Below are 19,157 nucleotides of genomic sequence, written 5' to 3'. Positions count from 1 at the left end.
GTTTAAAAGAGAACTGGATAAATTCATGGTGGTTAAGTCCATAAATGGCTATTAGCCAGGATGGGTAAGGAATGGTGGCCCTAGCCTCTGTTTGTCAGAGGATGGAGATGAATGGCAGGAGAGAGATCATTTGATCATTGCCTGTTAGGTTCACTCCCTCTGGGGCACCTGGCATTGGCCACTGTCGGTAGACAGATATTGGGCTAGATGGATCTTTAGTCTGACCTGGTACGGCCGTTCTTATGTTCTCCCAGAGCAGGTGGTGGCTGGGATAACTTGATACCAGAGCACTAGGAACCAGCCTGAGGCCCAGAAGGATATGAAGGACTCACAGAGGTGGCTAGGGGAGTTGGCAGCCCCTAACATGAGCAATGGCAGCATGTTGTGTTGATGTGATGCCTGTTAGGAAATAGCTTTGCTGGAAAGCTGGGTCTGCCCTGCTTTGAGCTGCTCAGGGGACAAGTTGGCACCGACCAATGGCACCTGCCTGGGTTCATCCTCTTCTTGCTCCCAGGTCAGCGCATGAGGATGGAATGGGAGTAACTGTCAATGGCCTGAAGGTGAAAGGCCCTAGGGGGTCCCCTCCCCAATTGATCCTTCTTTGGTTACCTCGTCCTCTATCAGCTGGCCGGCTTCCCCCAGGATGGAATATGTCAGCAGCAGGCCAGCCTGGCTGACACAGAGCTGGGGGTCATGTATGGCCAAAAGCGTCGCCTGGAGGAAAGTTCTTCTCTGGCCTTGCATGAAGATCTCTCCAAAGACCTAAAACCAACAGCACCAGGGCCCTTGTCAATTGCCCAGAATCAGGCTCCAAATCCCTCTAGTGGCTCACAAGATGGAGAAGAGTCCTGGGGCAGCTGACCTTTGGGGTCCCGTGGACCAAGGAACCCCCTTCAGTAAGAGGCTGCAGGCACTGAGGAATAGCTCTTTCTGGAGCAGGATTCACCGCAGGTGCCATGACATGCTGGGAATGTGTCTGCGCACTCTGGAACCCAGCTCACACAGACAACAAAGGATCCCTCCTGCTTCCAGCAGTGATAGCTCCTGCAGCTCACCCACAAGAGAAAAGGGCCTTTTAGATCTGCTTCCATTCCCACTCCCCACCCCACTGACATGCCCACGAGCGTTATGATGCAGTGACTCACCCCAGAGTAGGAGCTCGGCGTCCCTCACCCAAAGCCCAGGGCAGGGGTAGGTTCTGTTCCCTGACTCGCCATGGTGCTGGGCAAATCCCACATCCTACCTGTGCTTCCACAGACACAGGGAATCCAACGAGGATCTGGTCCAGCAATAGCTGGTGTGAGCTTGCCAACTCACTGACTCAGGGGCTCCCCTCTCAGACACCAGGGTGTCAGCCAGGGAGAGAGTGAGCAGAGCTGGATCCCTGGAGATACAATCCTTCAAAAACTCCACCCCCTAGGGGATCCCTTTTATGCCATGTAGACATAGATCCATGGAGCACACATGAGCCTGGACCGTTTGCAAGGCTCCAATCCAGAGTCCTCAGCCTCTTGCAGCCAAATACTGTCAGCTGGAAATAAGTATCATAGAACATCAGGGTTGGAAAGGACTTCATGAGGTCATCTAGTCAAATCCCCAACTAAATCATCCAACAGATTTTTGCCCCAGATCCCTAAATGGCCCCCTCAAGGGCTGAGCTCATAACCCTGGGTTTAGCAGGCCAATGCTCCAACCATTGAGGATCTCTCCCCTTCCAGACACTCACTGCAGGGGGAGACAGCGCCACACCTGAACTGCTGCAATGCACTGGCAGATAGTCCTTACCTCCCCCACCCTGGCCATGTTTCTGTAGGCCAGGCGCTCGGTGTCTTGGAGCCCATCCTGACACCACGGATCGCTCACCTCTTGGATGTTCAACGCTGGGGGAGAAACACACATTCATTGGGGAGGTTCAGCATCTGGTTTTAGTGCTGTTTCCTTCTGTTTCTTTTGCTGGGTGAACACTGGCCAGAGTCCTTGTGGCACCCAATGGATCAGGCAGTTTAGTACCTGAAGGGGGATGTGTCTCATTCATCACAGCAATCATGAGACCCTTATGGCTACTGTGCTCTGGGAGTGGGTGCCTGTTAATGGTGGCGTCCAATATTGAGAATGCACCCCCGCACCCACTGAAGTCAGGATCTGGCCCTAGCTACCCAACTGGTGACATCCTACAAGCTTTGTGTCTTTCCCCTGTGGTCCCTGCCCTCATGATGGGCGCTTTCCCTCCACGAGTCTCAATAGCTCCGTTCCTGTCCACTCACCAACTGGCAGCCCCCTGGGCGGGCTGATTTCCCTGGGCTGGAGGGGACAGAGCCAGGCTCTGAGGTAAGGCAGCCAATTTCCCTGGCATGTTCGTCCCCTTCCTTTCTCCTTGAATTAGGGAGATGAACGTGAGTCATCATCTAAGCTGGGGTCGGTCTCAGAGGAGGGGGCTTCTTTCTGTGGGGTCCCTTGGCCTGCAAATGGGGGGCCCAAAACAGGAGCCTTGTTTCCACTGGGATCCCTCTGCTCTGCTGCAGTTGGTCTAACAGAAGAGGCCTTAGTTCCACTGGTGCCCCAATGGCCAGCTGGAGCTAGTCGCCAAGGACTTGCTTCTATGGGGTCCAATTGCCCAGCTGGGTTTCTTACCCTCCTCTGGAGCAGGAGCCTCTGCAGCCAACAGATCCCACTCCTGGCTTGCTGGCTGATGTCGTTGGCTGGGTCAGAGATGCACAGAGCCAGCTGCAGCACAAAGTTGCCTGTCTTGGGGAAATTGGAGGAGGTCTGGTGGGAGGAGAAGAAGGGAATCCATCAACATTCTTCCTTCAGTTCTCCAGCTCCCCTGGACCAGAGTTCTGCTCCCATCCATCTGTAGGAGGCGCTGACGGAGAGGAACTAGAGCCCTCTTTTTCTCTGCCCCCAAAGGAGCTTGGAGCAAAGGGACCAGGGCATGGGTCCTCTATGAGCACTCGCTGCCGGGCTGCTCCAGAATAACAAGGGCCCTGAGGCCAAGCACAACCCTGCCAGTCAGTGGCCTATGGGAGGCAGTCCCTTACGGACCTGGAGGGGACCAGTTAGCCAGAGGATGAGGAACTTGACTCAAGCCCTGACTCTGCAGGATGCTGGGGTCAAAGGTCACTTACATCAAATCCAGGGAGGGAGGTGGCGAATTGGAGCAGGGCAGCGCTGCTCCATATGGCTCTAGCTCTCACCTGGGTGTTTTTGGAGTGGAGCCAGAACTGGACGTGCTGTGGGAGAAGGAGGCAGGGGAGGGTCAGCGGGCAGGCATACATGCTCTACAGACGAGCCTCTCCCCCTCCCCATCGGGCTGAGACCTTGTGCTCAGGGGGGAAAAGCTGATTCCTCATGTGAGGGTTCATGACACTGCCCACATCTTGCTGGGCACAAGCTCATTGTCTCGCCAGGATGGGGCAATGGTCGGTCTTGGGGCTGGTCTATTTCCTCTGAACCCCCAATCCATGAACAGCACGTCAGGATCAAGGCTCATCCTCTGGACCCCAGACCCCAGCTGCAAAAGCCTTGGTAGGATGGATGGAGTGGCCGTGAGGACAATCCCTCCAGGAACTGCAGTGTACTTAGGACAGAAGAGCTGACTCCCTTAGGCTCCTCCTGTATCTCAGGGTCTCCCTAGAAAGGAGGCCCATGTCTTGCATCTCACTGGGGTTTCAGCCTCTCCGTCCCCAGCCAGGCCTGGTTTTCACTGTTACTGCTTAATGCAGAGCTCTGGCTGACAGGCCCAGCTCCTTCCCTCTGCCTCCCCGTACTCCCGCCCTGGGAGGCGTAAGGGTCCCAATATTGCACTGCACTGACAGCTCTGGGAACTGTGGCCGCTTGGTTCAAGCTGGGAGGACACAATGGAAACGTGACTCTTCTAGTCTCTTCTTTGCAGTCCTCCGATAGGGTTACGGGGAAATTCCGCCCCAGACTGGCCCATTCTACTCACCTTCAAGAGGTACTTGTCTGGGGTGGGGGTCTCGGTAAGCAGGCACCCGAGCATGGCATCCAGGCTCTGTAAATAGGTGTTGTGCAGACCCTGCAAGAAGAGAGAACACCCGTCAGTCATGGGACATGGAGCTACACCAGTCACGGGACCAAGGGGGTTCTCTGGGAGCCCTGGCCAGACCCAAAAGGCACATCCTGGCCTCTCCCATTCACATCACTCCAAGGACACTTAGCAAGAGTTTACAGCCAGATGCCTGCTGGCTCTTCAATCCTTGCCCTTAGCAGTTCTCTGTGCAGAGCCTGGGTACCCAGCAGACTAGGGACCAGCCAAACTGCAATGGGTGGGAGGAAGGATCCCCGAGAGAGTCCAGGCAGCAGAGCACAGAATGAGGAGAGGGAAGGCTACGATCAGCCACAGAGGGGTAACACAATCCCCCCTGGAGGGAAGGGGCCCTCCCTGCCAGTTTGTCCCAGGCCTGTTCCCAGCTCTGCTCACCCCTCCCCTATTCTCAGCAACTCCATCAAACTGAGGGAGCAGGGACCAGAGGCGGCTCCTGCTCCTGGGTCAGAGAAGTAGGATCGTGACCTACCTGGAAGTGGGTGGTATCCTGCCCAGTGCCCATAGTGAAAATGATGTAAAGAAGAGCCCGCAGGAGGCGTGATTCCAGCTCCAGGGCAAGCGGCGGCTTCAGTTTTCTGGGGTGAGAGAGGAGCCCGTGTTATCTTTGGTAGCACCGGAGTGGCGCTGGCACTGCCATGGACATGATCCCCTCCCCCACAGTGATTCCCTCCCTACGGCCACTTGAACGTTACTGGAGTGAAATCACCCCCCAGCCAGGAAAGAGGGGACGTTCCTGCCTCTTCTGTTGGGAGATGCAAACAGCCACGGCTGGGGATAATCTAGGCCGGAGAGGATCTGGGACTCCCAGCTCCGGACCCCATCAGCACCAGTGTTAGGGCAGCCGGATGGACGGGTCCTGGTACCTGGCTGCAAACTGCGGCCATGGAGCTGGAGATGATGGAGGTTGGCTCTGGCACAATGGGCAGATTTTCAGTTAGCTCCTGAGAGACCCCAAGAAGATAAAATCGCATGTGAGACTCAGGCCCCGTGAACCCACAGGCACTTCCCAGGCCAAAGTTCTGCAGAAACAGCCAGTGTCAACCTCACCCCCCAACCAGTTGGGACCCCATTTCTCTCATCCATCAAACTTCCTTCCCCCTCCCCTCCCATCCCCTCCGGCCTTACACTTCCCCCACTGCCAGCTCCCAATTAATGTCAGAAGTTCTCCCTTCCCTGCTCCCCAGCCCCAGGAACCACTGTCCTCTGCTTCCCCCTCTGGCCCCATCAACTCTTCCTTCCATTTCTGGGTCCCTCGCCCCAGAGGCCAGACACGGGATGCCACTCACCACAATGCTCTCCACGAGGGCTACTTTGGAGAAATGGGGCTCCACAGTGTCCAGCCCATGCTGCTGTGCCAAGAAGCAGATGTGGGACAGCATGGAGGAAGCGGAGCTGTTGGACCCTGTCCTCCACCAACTAGGACTGGAGTGGGCAGGCGGGGGAGGGGTTAGGTAGGGCACACGTGTCCCTGCCATTATGGGAGGCAGCATGGTCTACTGACCCTCCCCAACCCACCTACACCAGCTCCACAGCTCAGAAACCCCATGGAGTTGGACAGGGAGTGATGGATTCTCTGGCACAAGACCCCCCCTGCGTGAGTGGGAATGGAACAAGGGGCAGGACAGACTCGGGGACAGTGCAGCTGGAAAATTTTTGTACCTCAGCTCTGCCCTGGAGGTGCTCCTGGATGACCCTGATGGTCTCTTGTTCGGGGGACACATCTTCCTCCTCCTCCTTCTCTTCTTCCTCCTCCTCCTCCTCCTCCACTTATTCCTCTTCCTCCTCCTCAGCCCACACCTGCTGGGCACTAGGGGTCTCTGTACCAGGAAGAGAAGGTGAAAGGATAATCTCTGCTGCCACGGGGGGGATGCAATGTAGAGAAATGACTCAATGTCCCCCATCCTCAACAAGAAACCCCATGGCATAGAGGGCCCCACCCTGCCCCTCCCAGAGACACCCTCAGGCCCATCAGCCTCAGGGCCCCATGGCCGTCAGCCCCCCCTCCCCTCCACATCATCAGGGAAGGCTGGAGATCCCCTGACTCAGCCCAGCATCCCCTGCCGCAGGGTGTGGCTATGCCACCCCCACTGGTGTTAGTGGGACTCCAGTGGCTCAGTCCTGGTGCCTTGGTGACCCAATGGGCACACGGTGTTCCTAGTCCCCCACTGCCCCGTCCTTCCCCCTGTCCCCTGGGTCTCCCCTCACCTGCAAAGAGGGAGCCTTCAGCCTCAGGGCTGTCAGACCCCACAGAGGAGCTGCTGGGCCCTCAGGAGTAGGTGGAGCTGCTGGTCCCCGTGCCAGAGCCGCCCAGCTCCTGCTCTAGGTTGGCTGGGGGCTCCTCAGTGGCCAGGCTGGTGGATGGATTCTGCTGGGCCCTGGGGCTGGGCTCCTGGCTCCTCTGCTTCCTGGAAAGCAAGCCGCAGAGCCACCTTGCCCGGGACCAGAAGGTGCCTCAGGGCCTGCTAAGGGAGCTGGTGTTTTTCCTCTTCCTCCAGAGGGTCAGGGAGCTCCTCCGCTTTGCCTGCCCACTGGCCTCTTCCCCGCCCGCGGGGACAAAGGGGCCACTCTCCTCCTGGGCAAGATGGACGCTGTTCCCTACTAGCTCCAGAGCCACCTGCCCAGCCTTCCTCCTTAGCATCCGCTTCAGCCGCTCCATCCTGGAACTGAGTGGGGAGCAGCCATGAGTCTGGGCTCAAGGCAGCCTCTCATTAATGGGCCTGCCTTCTCCCCTGCCCACGTCCCCTCTGCTGAGGCAATTCCTCCTCACCACACACCCTACCCCAGGGCAGGGGGGCCGCCATCCACACGAACTGGCAGCAGCTCACAGCACAGGCTGCTCTCAATGTTCCCCCTCACCAATAGGGCTCTGTGAAACTGGGAAAGTCTCGTCTTTTCAAAGCAATGGGGCTCTCCGTTAGTTTGGACAAGCAGTTCCCTCCACCCCAGTAGGTCCTGCTCCCTCCCAGGCCAGAGAAAGAGCAGAACCTGACTAGTCTTCAATGAAAGTTCGTTCACAAGGTGCCAGTCCTAGGAGGGAGGAGTCGCCCTCAGTTCCCCTGATTTCACTGATTGCGGTTGTGGGTGTTCAGCACCTGGCAGGTTCTGCCCTCCCCAAAGACTCTCGACGTTGGGAACAATCTCTTGCAAGGGAAGGGCTGGGACCCCTATTGCTGGGCCATTCCCACCACACTGGCGATGGCTCTGTAGACTTCCACTCACTTGCTCTAGATGGGATGGAGCTGGATGGCAGATGCTCTCTTCCTCGATCTCCCACATCCAGGTGGGCTGGAAAGGGTGCTGCACAATGCCCTGCCAGCAGGGTAGGGGGTAGAAGCCAGGAGATCGAAAGTGGCTGTGAAAACAAGACAATGTTTACCTAGTGGCTGAACAGTATAATACAGGTTAGCATTTCATCGCATCTCTCCCTTTAAGTCAGTGGTCCCCAAATTTGGGGGGGTCATGCCCCCCCTTATCCTGTCTGCTTCTTCATCCCCACCTGGAGTGGGGCTTCAACTCCCATGACGGGGGACACGAACAGGTGTAAAGAGCCACATCCAGGTGGTGAAACTGTACGGAGGGCAGGGTAAGAAGACTGTGCCTCCCTAAACAGCCAGGCCCCAGCTCCGTCTGCCCCCTCCCACTTTTTTCCCCGACTGCCCCCTTCAGAACCCAGTTTAGAATACCAGCAGCTTCTTTCACATTCCAGTGAGGTCTGATGACTCCCAAGACACACTCCACTTTCATGCTGCCTTATGATGTCTCCGTTTGTCACAGAACCTCCTTTACGTAAACCTCTCTTCTCCAGTCAGCTTGCCCCATTCCGCCCACCTGACACAGGGGCTTGCCCCCCTCCCCTGCAGGAGCACCCCAATTGGCCCAGACCCCATTGGCCCAATGGCTACTACTGATGGCACATTCCATTGCCCATCACTCCTTTCACCCGTTCCATGGCCAGTTTGCACTGGTTGCTGCCCACACCCGATATTTCCAAACCGACGCGCCGCACACAGACCCCAGGATACATGAAATTTTGAAGTTTGTGATGGGTGGCATTGTTGACTTCCAGGGTGTTCCTGGGGAAATGATGCTTCGCTGGGATATACATTGTTGATGAATTGGGTGACCCCCTCCTGGGTGACCTCCTACTCCCTTGCCTCCTTCCAATCATCTTTCTCCTCCATCGACTCTGATGGCCTCTTGTTTGTTGTTGTTTCCTCCACTTTGTGCTCTGGTTGGTCTGGGGTGGGGGTGGGGGTGACATTATGCGTGTAATATAATATCTCATTGGAAGGCAACAGGGCCAGAAAGAGTTAATTAACTCACCGACTGACAACCCTTTAAAGACTGGTTAGGAAGATATGTAAAAATCCACTGACTTTCCTTTTGAAAGATCCAGTGTGGATAGCTTTGAAAAGGTCTGTCATAAACAGATAGCTAAGGGTTAATGTCTCTTTCACCTGTAAAGGGTTAACAAACAACACCTGACCAGAGGACCAATCAGGAAACAAGATACTTTCAAATCTCAAGGGAGGGATCTTTGTTTGTTGTTGTTGTGGTTGGCTTGTTCTCTTGGGTCCTGGACAGACTGAGGTGCAACCAGGTTTCTGCAATCTCCCTGCTACAGTCTCTTTCTATTTCAGAATAGTGAGTAAGTAAGGCGGTTATTTTTTCTTTGGTTTTCTTTTATTGCATGTGTAGTTTGTGGAATATTTAAATTTGTTTTTCCTGGATAAGGCTGTTTATCATTTGTTATAGCTATAGACCTGTAATTTCATCTTGATTACAGAGACAATTTTTATGTTTTCTTTCTTTTATTAAAAGCTTTGTTTTAGACCTGTTTGATTTTTTTCCTATTAAGGGTAGGAAGAGGGAATTCCTCTGGTGTTAGATTCAAGGGTTTGAATTACAGTATCTCCAGGGTACTGGGGAGTGGGAAGTTATTCCTTTGTTGTGAGACTCAAGGAATCTGAGTCTTGGGGTCCCCAGGGAAGGTTTTGGGGAGACCGGAGCTAATCAGAGGCTCCACCCAAAGTCCTGATTGGTGGCAGCACTACAGGATCTAAGCTGGTAATTAAGCTTAGAGACATTCATGCTAGTATCTCATTTTCTGGACTCTAAGGTTCAGATTTGGGAAAGAATACTATGACAAGGTCTCAGATGGAATAAGAGCAGCTCTATAACCAAGTGGCTGTGTGTTGGCCAGCTGGTTGGGAAGACAATGGTGTTGGAACAGGAATGTCTCCATTCTGATTCTTTAAGTGAGCAGTCTGTGCTTTTGTGTTGAGGCAAATTACTTGGCTGGCAGGAAGAAGAAAGACTTGCTAATAGCTCTTAGCAAAGACAGCCCACCCCATCAGCCAGTGAATTCTGTTAAGCAAGAAAAATCAGGATTTGATCTTTCAGAACAAGGAGGAAAGAGAGAACTTAATTTTGCAAAAGGAAGCCACACATTAACCCTAAAAGGCCTGAACCCCAATGATATTGAGCCAAAGGTGTGGCACGATGACAAAAACGATTGTAGGTGGACACTTGCAATGAATTTGTTTCAGAGTAGCAGCCGTGTTAGTTTGTATCCGCAAAAAGAACAGGAGTACTTGTGGCACCTTAGAGACTAACAAATTTGTTGTAGCATGAGCTTTTGTGAGCTACAGCATCCGAAGAAGTGAGTTGTAGCTCACGAAAGCTCATGCTGACATAAATGAATTTGTTGCTATTGCTAATGGTAATTTTTGTAACTAATGTGTATTGCTATTACTAAGAACTGTAAAAATGTTCCAGCTAGGGTGACCAGATCCAGATATCCTGATTTTATAGGGCCAGTCCCGATATTTGGGGCTTTTTCTTATATAGGCTCCTATTACCCCCCACCACTGTCCTGATTTTTCACAGTTATTATCTGGTCACCCTAGTTCCATCCCTCCCTTTCAGAGGTCCCTGTGATCTAACCTGTCACAGCTTCTGCACCTTCTATTTGTTTCCATCACACTAGGCGTCTGGCTTTCAAGTCTTGCCTACGGGAGGCAGACAGCCTGTTCTTGTTGGGATTTCTGGAGCTTGTGAGCTGAACTGGCAGCAGCTCCAGCCTTTATAGGCAGAGGCTGGCTGGCATGTCACACAATCTCTTTATTACTCGCCTGAGATGGGTCACCAGTTACTTGTGGCTCTGAGTGTCCATATAAGGAAAAATCCCACAAGGTTTGACCATCTGTGGCCACCAGGTACCAGCGATGTGAAAGTGCCATCACCACAGCAGTGACCATAAAGTCAGGTGTTTTGACCATCTATGGCCTGTGATGTTATGGGCATAATATCTTATTCAGCCAATCACTTAGACAAACAAGTTGTTTATATTTGCAGGCGATAATGCTGCCCACTTCTTGTTTACACTCCTCTGCATGAGAGGTCACAATTGTTTCCTTGGCAATGGAGTGTGATGTCACAGACTGTGTCCATCATCATGTAACGACTGACTGCACCCCTCTCTTTTAAACCACTTTGTTTGCACCCATGTCCTTAATCCTGTCCTAAAATTACCTTTTCATGTCACTGAGCTCTCCTGTTGCTGCGGTGTACTGTAGGTGTGAGGCAGGGTGGGTTGGGAGAAGAAATATTCTTTATCTGAAGAAGTGATCTGTGTGAGGAAAACATTTGAAAACTTCTTTACTGGGCAATGTGAGTTCTTCACTCTACTTGATGGCATTTCTCTGTTTGTAACATGAACTTGTGAACACCACATCCAATCAGTTCTGAAATTCCAGGAATATTCTAGGCATCAGTGAGCAGAATCATATTGGTTTTGGTGAAAATTGGAACGGGAAATAGACCAGTAGTGCTTAAGTTAGGTTTGACGCCTAACTCCTACTGAAATCGGTGGGTGATATGCACCTAAACTGCTGGTGGGATTTTCAAAAGCACCTTTAAGCATCTCTGTGCACCTTAAGCACCTAAATACCTTTGAAAATCTGGTCCTTCATCTCTGCCTCAGTTCCCCATCTATAAATGGAGGTTAATAATACTTTATCCTACTGTTTGCCTATCTTGTCTATTTGTTTAGATTGTATTTGAGGCACGAGACAATCTCCTACTATGTTTTTGTGATAGGACCCTGAATTTTGGTTGGGACATCTAAACACTACTGCAAAACAAAAAATGATCAGCCCCATAATATAAAGGCCCACCAATGATCTATTTTTCAGGGCAAGTCACAGGCCTAGTTGCATCAGAGGAAAGTCTGAGAAACCCCATACCAAACAATTATGGATTAACCTGCCCATAGGAAAAGTTTCTTCCTGACCCCCATCAGTTAGTGGTAGGTTTATATCCTGAAGCATGAGGATTTATATCCCTTCTAAATTTTGTATACCAGCGAAGTTTGGATGATATTGGCCATATAAATGTCTAATCCTTTTCTGAATCCTTTTAAGCTCTTAGCCTAAATGAGATCTCAAAGTAATGAGTTTAATGGGCACATTATATCTAAAGAAAAGTGTATTTCCAAGGATTGGTTTTAAATCTGTTGCCTTTATTGAATATCCTCTTGTTCTAATATCAGGAGAAGGAGGGAGAGTCTGATGGACTTTTTCAATATCTTTCGTTATTTTCTCTCTCTCTGATGTCCCTTCTTTAATTCTCTAAATTAAGCAGCCCTAACCTTTCTAACCTCACCTTACATGGAAGTCTTTCTACATCACTGATAATTTCCATTGCCCTTCTCTAGGCCTCTTTCTGTTTCTTTATCGTTTTTGAGAGAGGTGCTCAAATAGGTTTCAGGCTTCATGGCTATTACCCATTATGGTGCTTGTAAGAGCATAAAGGATTAATGACGTGCAATACTGAAAAGTTCAGAGAGGAGAGTTCTTGCCAAGCCATTTGTACTTGCTTGTTGGATCTCAGTTACCCCTTCACTCCTACCACCTAGCAACAAATGATTTGGGATGGCTACTGTGCTTGGTGAACATGCTGCCTGTGACTCCAAAGCCGTTGATTGCTACGTAATTGACTTCTTACTGTGACTAAAAGCTAAGACCACAAGAGACATTCAGGAGAGATCCAGCTGCATTTTCCTGTCCCAACTTTCCTTTCTATTTTGTTTGCTATTTCCTTATTTTTAAAGTAAACAATAATTCCTGTTGCTTTCACAGACCCAGGCGAAATAAAGTCCCATTGTATTAAGTGCCATACACATAGTATGAAATAGGGCCAAAGAAGCTTACAACATCATTTGGCAAGAGAAAGGAAGTGCTGTTGTACAGATAGCGGACAGAGGCACAGAAAGATTGTGACTTGCCCAGAATCATTCAGGAAATTTGTAGCAGAACCAGAAATTGAACCCAGATCTCCTTGAGTTCCTGCCTGGTGCCTTAACCACAAGCCCATCCTTCTTCTCCGTGTAGCATGTGCAGCATTTGCTGTCACTCGCATGGAAGTGATCTACTTCTACAAAAGCAAAAATAAAATGAGGTGAGCTTTAGGAAAGGGCCAGTAATTGTTGCAATTACTCATCCTTTCTATTTACTGTGGAATGCAAAGGGCTAAGGAGGGGGGATGATGTTTGGTGACACATCAAAGGTCTAGTCTAAGATGCAGAGATCCACGCAGGGAGTTAGTCAATCTGTATTAACGTACCCAAAAAATGCACTATAGGATTTAAAATAAAAATGAAAAATTGCAAAAACCCCTTGCTTCGTTTTGTTTTTTTTAGTGAGAGATCCCTCTCTAACGAAAAATAGTGAAATCCAAAGTACAAAGGCTTCTAGTGCTTTCAGTGCAGCATTAGGAAACAAAAAGAGAGACAGAGAACTAAAGTTGCCTCATACAAGGCTCCATCTTACCAACTGCTGACCATCTCCTGTAAAATACTTGACTACCCTCAGTTCCTGCTGATGTCAGTGGGAGCTGAGGGCACCCCAGCAACTTGCTGGAGGGACTCAGCACCTGGCTAATCAGGTTTCAAGTCCTTAGTAGCAGTGGTTGTGTTTACTTGGGTTAAGAGAGATTCTAGAGGCTTTTTTCTACAGGCAGTTTAGTACTAGTGAACTTGATAGTGTGGAGAAGCTTGCTCTGACACACTCTTAGTATTACACCTCTTCTCTCCCCCAGATTACCTGCTTCTAGAGTTGAAGAGGGAGGTTTCTCTGCAGACCTTCTTTTCTGCAGCCTCTCCACTGAGTGCCTGCAGTGTATATTATTGCAGTGCCTACAAAAGTCAATTGAGATGTGGGTCCCATTGTGCTAGGCACTGTGCAAGCTCTGTGGGGCAGAGAATTATGAGGTTTGTAACCTAAATAGGCAAGTCAGACAAAGGCTGGGATGAGAAACAGTGATTCACCCAAAGTCACGCAGTAGGTTAGGAGGATGGGCAAAGCTGGGAGTAGAACCCAGATGTCCCTAATTCTCAAGCCAGTGTCCTACTCAGTAGACCATGCTGCCTCCCATAATGGCAGGGACACGTGTGCCATGCTAATGAACAAGTGTCTGATGGTAGCAATCTGTGATCACTGCTACTTACAGGCAGTGGTGAGCTGAAGCTGGTTTGCACCAGTTCACAGGAACCAGTTGCTAAATTTAGAAGCCGGTTTAGAACCAGTTGTTAGGGTTACCATACAGCCAGTGGCTGCGGCTGCTGCTAGAAGACAAAACGACACAGCTCTGTGCAGCTGAAGAGCTGAGCGTCCTTTGCCTGAGCGCTACCTTTCCCCCGGTTTGCCCCGCAGCCCCCACTCCCCCCAGATTCCTCCTCCCAAGCCTAGTCACCCCTGGATTCCTCCCCCCCATCCCGAGTCTTGTCTTACCTTGGGCTCCCACAGACTGATTGAATCAGCTCCGGCAGACTGAGAGCTGCAGTCTGATACAATCAGCCTGTCGGAGCCCAACATCAGAGGAGACTCGGAGGGGAGGAATTAAAGGGAGGAATCCAGGGGTGATGAGACTCGGGGGGAAGAATTGAGGGGCTGTGGGGCAAACCGGGGGAAGGTAGCGCTCAGGCAAAGGATGCTCGGCTTTTCAGCTGCACAGAGCCAAGGTATCTTGTCTCCCAGCAGCAGCCACTGCAGGGGAATCAAACTGCAGCTGGCAGCCTGCAGAGCCCAAGGTAAGATGGGGAGGGGAGGAATCAGGGGGTGACAAGGCTGGGGGAGGGAACGAATCAGGGGATGACAAGGCTCGTGGGGGGGAGGACTTGGGGGGTGATGAGGCTGGGGATGGGAGAGAGGGATGGGATCCCGGGGGGGGAGGGGGGGGCAGTGAGTTGCCTGTCTGTATGTTCTAAATAATAGCTGTTGTTCCCCTAGCAAAATCTTCTCCTCTACATTTTCTATTTTTGCCTCATTTTCTCCAGTTTTTTTTTTAAAGCCTATATTATCTATCCATATTAATCTGTCTCTCTGTTTCAGACAGCATTAAAATATGTAACTTATTTTACATAGAAAAACAGCCTGACAGATAATGGTAAGACTATATCATCCAGCATTCTAAAGAGGCTCTGTCCCTTACACTTTGTGACTAGGAAAAACAAAACTCATTTTTGAATTTTATTAACCAATGTAATTGCTTTTAACACAGCAGGAAGAAAGGCAATGACTTAAGACCTGTTTGTATAATAATGGAAATACTACAGTTTCTCACTGGCTAACTGTTAAAACATCATTTCTTTTGTTTAAAGCCACTGGCAATAGCTATATAATCCCTAACCCCTCGATGGTGTTCTGTAACATTTGCCATGGTTACCATCTAAATTCTTGCCAAGCTTTTCATCATATCCACAGAACAGAAATTAAATTAATGTAACTGCTAGCTTCAATTTAAAGTAGTGCTTGTAAAAACTGCTTCATCAAAGCACTTAGTTCAACTATGCAATAAATATCAGAACCCAATAAAGACTACTAAATCTGACTTATTGCCTAGATACATATTACATTTGGACATGCAGTTAGATATTATTCAACAGTGAGGTTCGGGGGGGGCTGTCAGGGGGCAGGGGTGTGGAGAGGGGTCAAGGCAGTCAGGGGACAGGGAGCGGGGCGAGTTGGGGCAGGGGGTGGGGACCTGGGGAGGGTAGTTAGCCCAGGAGGGTCGTGGGAGGGGGTGGTTGATGGATTGCAGGTTCTGAGGGGGGCAGTCGGAGGCAGGACGTGGGGAGGGGGTGTTTGAAGGGAGGGACAGCTGTTTTGGGAGGCACAGCCTTCCCTACCTGGCCCCTGATACAATTTTGGAACCCTGATGTGTGGGGCCAGCTTTAGGAAGTGCGGGCCCGATTCGAACAGTTTTAACAGGGCCCCAGCAGGGATGACCAAAAAAAAAAACCACACGTAAAAAGAACACATGGGGTTTACTCACCAGGCGGCGCCCCAAGTTTTCAGCGGCACTTTGGCGGCGGGTCCTTCACTCGCTCCAGGTCTTCGGTGGCAATGAAGAACCCGCCGCCAAGTGCTGCTGAAGACCCAGAGCGAATGAAGGACCTGCCGCTGAAGACCTGGTAGGGAACCAGTTGTTAAGATTTTCGCAGCTCATCACTGGGCCCACCCTGGCTAGTGGGAGATGGAGGCAGCAGACACTACCACTCCTGCGGTGCAGGGGGATTCACCCTGGCTGGTGGGAGATGGAGGCGGTGGACACTACCACTCTCTTGGTGCAGGGGGGCCTGGAGCAGGTTTGAAGACCAACAGCAAAGGGGAAGTTGGACACTTGCCAGAATACCAGAGAGAGAAGGCAGGTGAGGTGATACCTGTTAGTGGACCAGCTTTGGAGCCACATGGGGTCTTCCTCATGTCGGGGAGAGGTGCTCAGAGCATCACAGTTCAATACAGGGTGGAACGCTCTGCCCCGAGCACCAGACAGACATTCCCCTACTTCCTGGAACGGGGCGGGGGCCTATCCCCATTGGCCTGTAAACAGCCCCATTGTGTAACCCAGAGGTGGCAGCATCTTAGCACCAAGACACCAGTGGTCACTGCTCAGGTGGAGATGGTTCACACAGGCCACTGCCCTATGTGGCCACCAGACGTCACAGACTGTGCACTGTCTTATCTGGCCCCACACGTTACTGCCCCAAGAGGTGAGGTACACACAGGCTACAACTCAAACTGGGCACCAGGAGTCACTGCAGCAATGGGGGGGCGGAATGAGAAACAGGCCACACCACAATGGTGTGTGTTTTGGGGGAGGGAGATACCAATAGGGCACTGCCTCACCAGGCCACCACAGTGCCCCAACAGGAGCGATATTCAGCATGCACTGCCCCACCTGGTCACCAGGGGCCCTGCACCCTGACACCTATCCACACACACTGCTCCAATAAGTAGAGATACACAGTGAGTAGTGCCCCAACTGGCCAACATGGGGCTCTACCTTAGAGAGGGAAGGGGGGCGGGTACGGACCGAGAGAAAGAAATCAAAGGCCACTGCCTCACTTAGCCACCAGGGGTTACAACCCCAATAGGACACACACACACGGCACAGCCCCACCTGGCCAGCAGGGGTCACTGCCTCAATTGGGGGGTATACAGTGAGTATTGCCCCACAGGAATGCAGGGATCAATGCCTGCCATACTGGGCACAGAGGGTGATGGGGAGCCACACACAGGGCACTGCCCCACTTGGCCACCAGTGCACATCTCTAGTTGGGGAGTGACACACACCAGGAGCAGGACTCACTGCTACAAAGGGGTTGGAAGATACCCAGGTACTGCCTGACACGGCCACTCAGGCACCCTGCCACCTTGGGGGAGATGAAGATCACACCTCCGGCACTGACTCCTCTGGCTACCAGCGGTCACTGGCCCAATGCAGGGATTGGGGTGAGTAAATACAGGCAACTGCCCGACCTGGGCAACGTAAGTCACCGAGAGTGGGATATGCAGAGGGTACTGCCCCAATGGCTGATAAACATATAGGGCCCTGCCTCACCTACCCACCAGCTCATAGGCACAGTGGCAATGATGGGGTCACATAGTCAATGGCCCTCAGTGGCCATCAGGGGTCACTGCAGCAGTGCTAGGGGCGGGCACATAACAGGCATTGTCGCACCTGGCCACTAGGAGTCACTGCTCCAAGAAGGCACCTACAGGGCACTCCCATGCCTGGCCAGCAGGGGTCACTATCACAGTGCTAGGGGGAGATAAACATAGGGCACTATCCCACCTGGGCAGCAGAGGTCAGTGCCCCAACAGGAGTGATATTCACTATGCACTGCCCCACCTGGTCACCAGGGGCCCTGCACCCTGACACCTATCCACACAGACCACTGTGAGCAGGCATGTGCCTGAGGGTTATGCTGCACTTCAAATGAGGCAAAGGTTAATTGTACTTACATTCCTGCTAAAAAAAGCTCTAAGACACAGCCCTCACCTTGCCAAGCACCTGCCCAGAGCCAGAGCAGTATCCCTGCTGACAGCAGAGACCCCAGAACACAGAGCCCCCAAGGGGAAACAGCTTTTCGGTGAAGCAATGACAGACTCGGGGGAGGGGGGGGAGGCTGTGGGGAAGCAGAGAAAGAGCAACTAACTGCAGTGGGGAAAATCATAATCTACTGGGGAGAAAGAACGGACTCCACTAGGACATTGCACCAACTCTAGCCAGGCTGGATACGAGCAATTCGGACTGGAGTAGCTCCAGCTAGAGGCTGGGCGGAGGCAGGTGACCTCAGTCTCTGCGCTGAGCAGGCTGCTTTGGCAGCGAGGAGAGACAGGGAACCCCCCGGCCAGGGTCTTAGTGTCCCAAGATGGGGAGATCTGTGGCAGTCTTTGAAGTGGCTGGTTCAGCAGCCGTGAGCTGCATGCTTGTCCCTGCCTGAGCTCTAGGGGCACATTACGCACAGGTGTGCACTGGATGTAGGCACCAGTGTAACGACAGGGCCAGACTCTGCTGAGTGCTGCCTGCAAGAGACAGGGGCAGATTCAGACAGGCAGATGGGGGCAGGAGATGACAGGGCCAGCAATCATGAGCTGAAGCCATCACACTTCCGGCCTGTTTCATAACCACCCGTCCCTTCAGCTCTCCATCTGTCCCGCTGTCTGTCCAACCTTCCAGCCTCATCTGCTCCCACACCCCTTCACCCATCTGCCTCACACACTCATCTATCTCCACATCATCCCGCTGGCACTCTGACTGGCCCTGCCCAGCACAGTGAGGTGTGGACAGGGCCAGATTAACCTTCTGTCAGCTTGGTGCCAAACATATTTGTGGGCCCCTGTGGGAATGGGGCATGGCAGGAGGGGGGGTTGATCCCCAGAGTGAGGGGCCGGCCAGAGGCAAGGCATGGAGGGGAGCTCAGCCCCAGTCCATGCAGCCCAGTACAAGGGCAGTTTACAACCCCACACCTGCCAGACCCATACTGGCCCTGCCAGCGTGCTCTGCCATACCACCCCCGGCCCCACTCATTACCCCCCACCCTTTATGTCCAGCAACTCCTATGCCCAGGGCCTTCTCATCCAGAGATCTGGCCCTCAGATCCCTATGTCCAGCACCCTCCACTGCCCAGTGCCCCTCTCACAGCCTCCCCACAACTGCCCAGAACCCAAACTCTGTGCACTATTTTAAAATTCTGCAAATGTTATTTGTCAATAAATGAATGCGGAAACTCCAGCCTGGCAGAGGGGAGCACAGACCACTGGCTGCGTGGAGGTGGGAGAGCACCCTGCAGCCCTCCTCCCCCCCACATCCTCTCCCAGGAGAGGGACTCAGCCGTGAGGCTGTGTCAGGGTCGAGTGCAGTGTAAGGGATAGGCCTGCCCCAGAAATACCCTGAGACCCTGCTCCTCTGCATCTGGTACATCAGGTGTGGGCAGGCTCAGCCTGGCAGGATCCATATGTGGAGGGGCTCAGTGTGGGGGCATGCAGGTGGGGTAAGAGGGTTCTGTGTGGAGCAGTTGGGGTGCAGATGGCTCAGTGGGGGATCTGGATTCACAAGAGCTCATTGGGGGTTCCAGGTACAGGGGCCATGGGACTCTGCAGAGGGGTCCAGGTGAAGGTGGTTGGTGCTCAGGAGGGGGTGTCTAGGTATGGGCAGCTCAGCGGGGGGATGCGGGTGCAGGGGAGGTGGGGGCTTGTCAGGGTGAGGGTTTGATGGGGCAGCTTAATGGGGGAGCCTCAGCAGC

General features: G+C 52.3%; 1 protein-coding gene across 5 annotated transcripts in view; it reads right to left on the bottom strand.

Annotated features, from left to right (window-relative positions):
* The window catches only part of LOC116823106 (uncharacterized), a 46,988-nt gene extending 36,872 nt beyond the window's left edge, over positions 1 to 10,116 (bottom strand). The window contains exons 1-5 of one of the 5 annotated variants that reach the window (XR_012656658.1): positions 10,031 to 10,116; positions 6,272 to 7,418; positions 5,726 to 5,883; positions 5,353 to 5,482; positions 4,932 to 5,007 (exon numbers count right to left, since the gene is read on the bottom strand). Coding sequence is in view for 1 of the 5 variants with exons in the window: in XM_075070142.1 (XP_074926243.1) it covers positions 3,126 to 3,230; positions 4,536 to 4,568 (138 nt within the window). In the remaining 4 variants the exon portion in view is untranslated. Of the gene's footprint in view, positions 1 to 3,125; positions 3,231 to 4,535; positions 4,844 to 4,931; positions 5,008 to 5,352; positions 5,483 to 5,725; positions 5,884 to 6,271; positions 7,419 to 10,030 lie in introns of those variants that run through there. The other 4 variants (XR_012656660.1, XR_012656654.1, XM_075070142.1 and 1 more) reach the window with 4 other exon arrangements.
* Between the last annotated feature and the right edge of the window lie 9,041 nt (positions 10,117 to 19,157).

This window comes from Chelonoidis abingdonii, chromosome 1 (genome assembly GCF_003597395.2).
Source record: "Chelonoidis abingdonii isolate Lonesome George chromosome 1, CheloAbing_2.0, whole genome shotgun sequence".
In the NCBI taxonomy this organism is placed as follows: Eukaryota; Metazoa; Chordata; order Testudines; family Testudinidae; genus Chelonoidis; species Chelonoidis abingdonii.
Note: the sequence above shows the minus strand (reverse complement) of the source record. Positions and strands in the feature narration are given on the sequence as shown.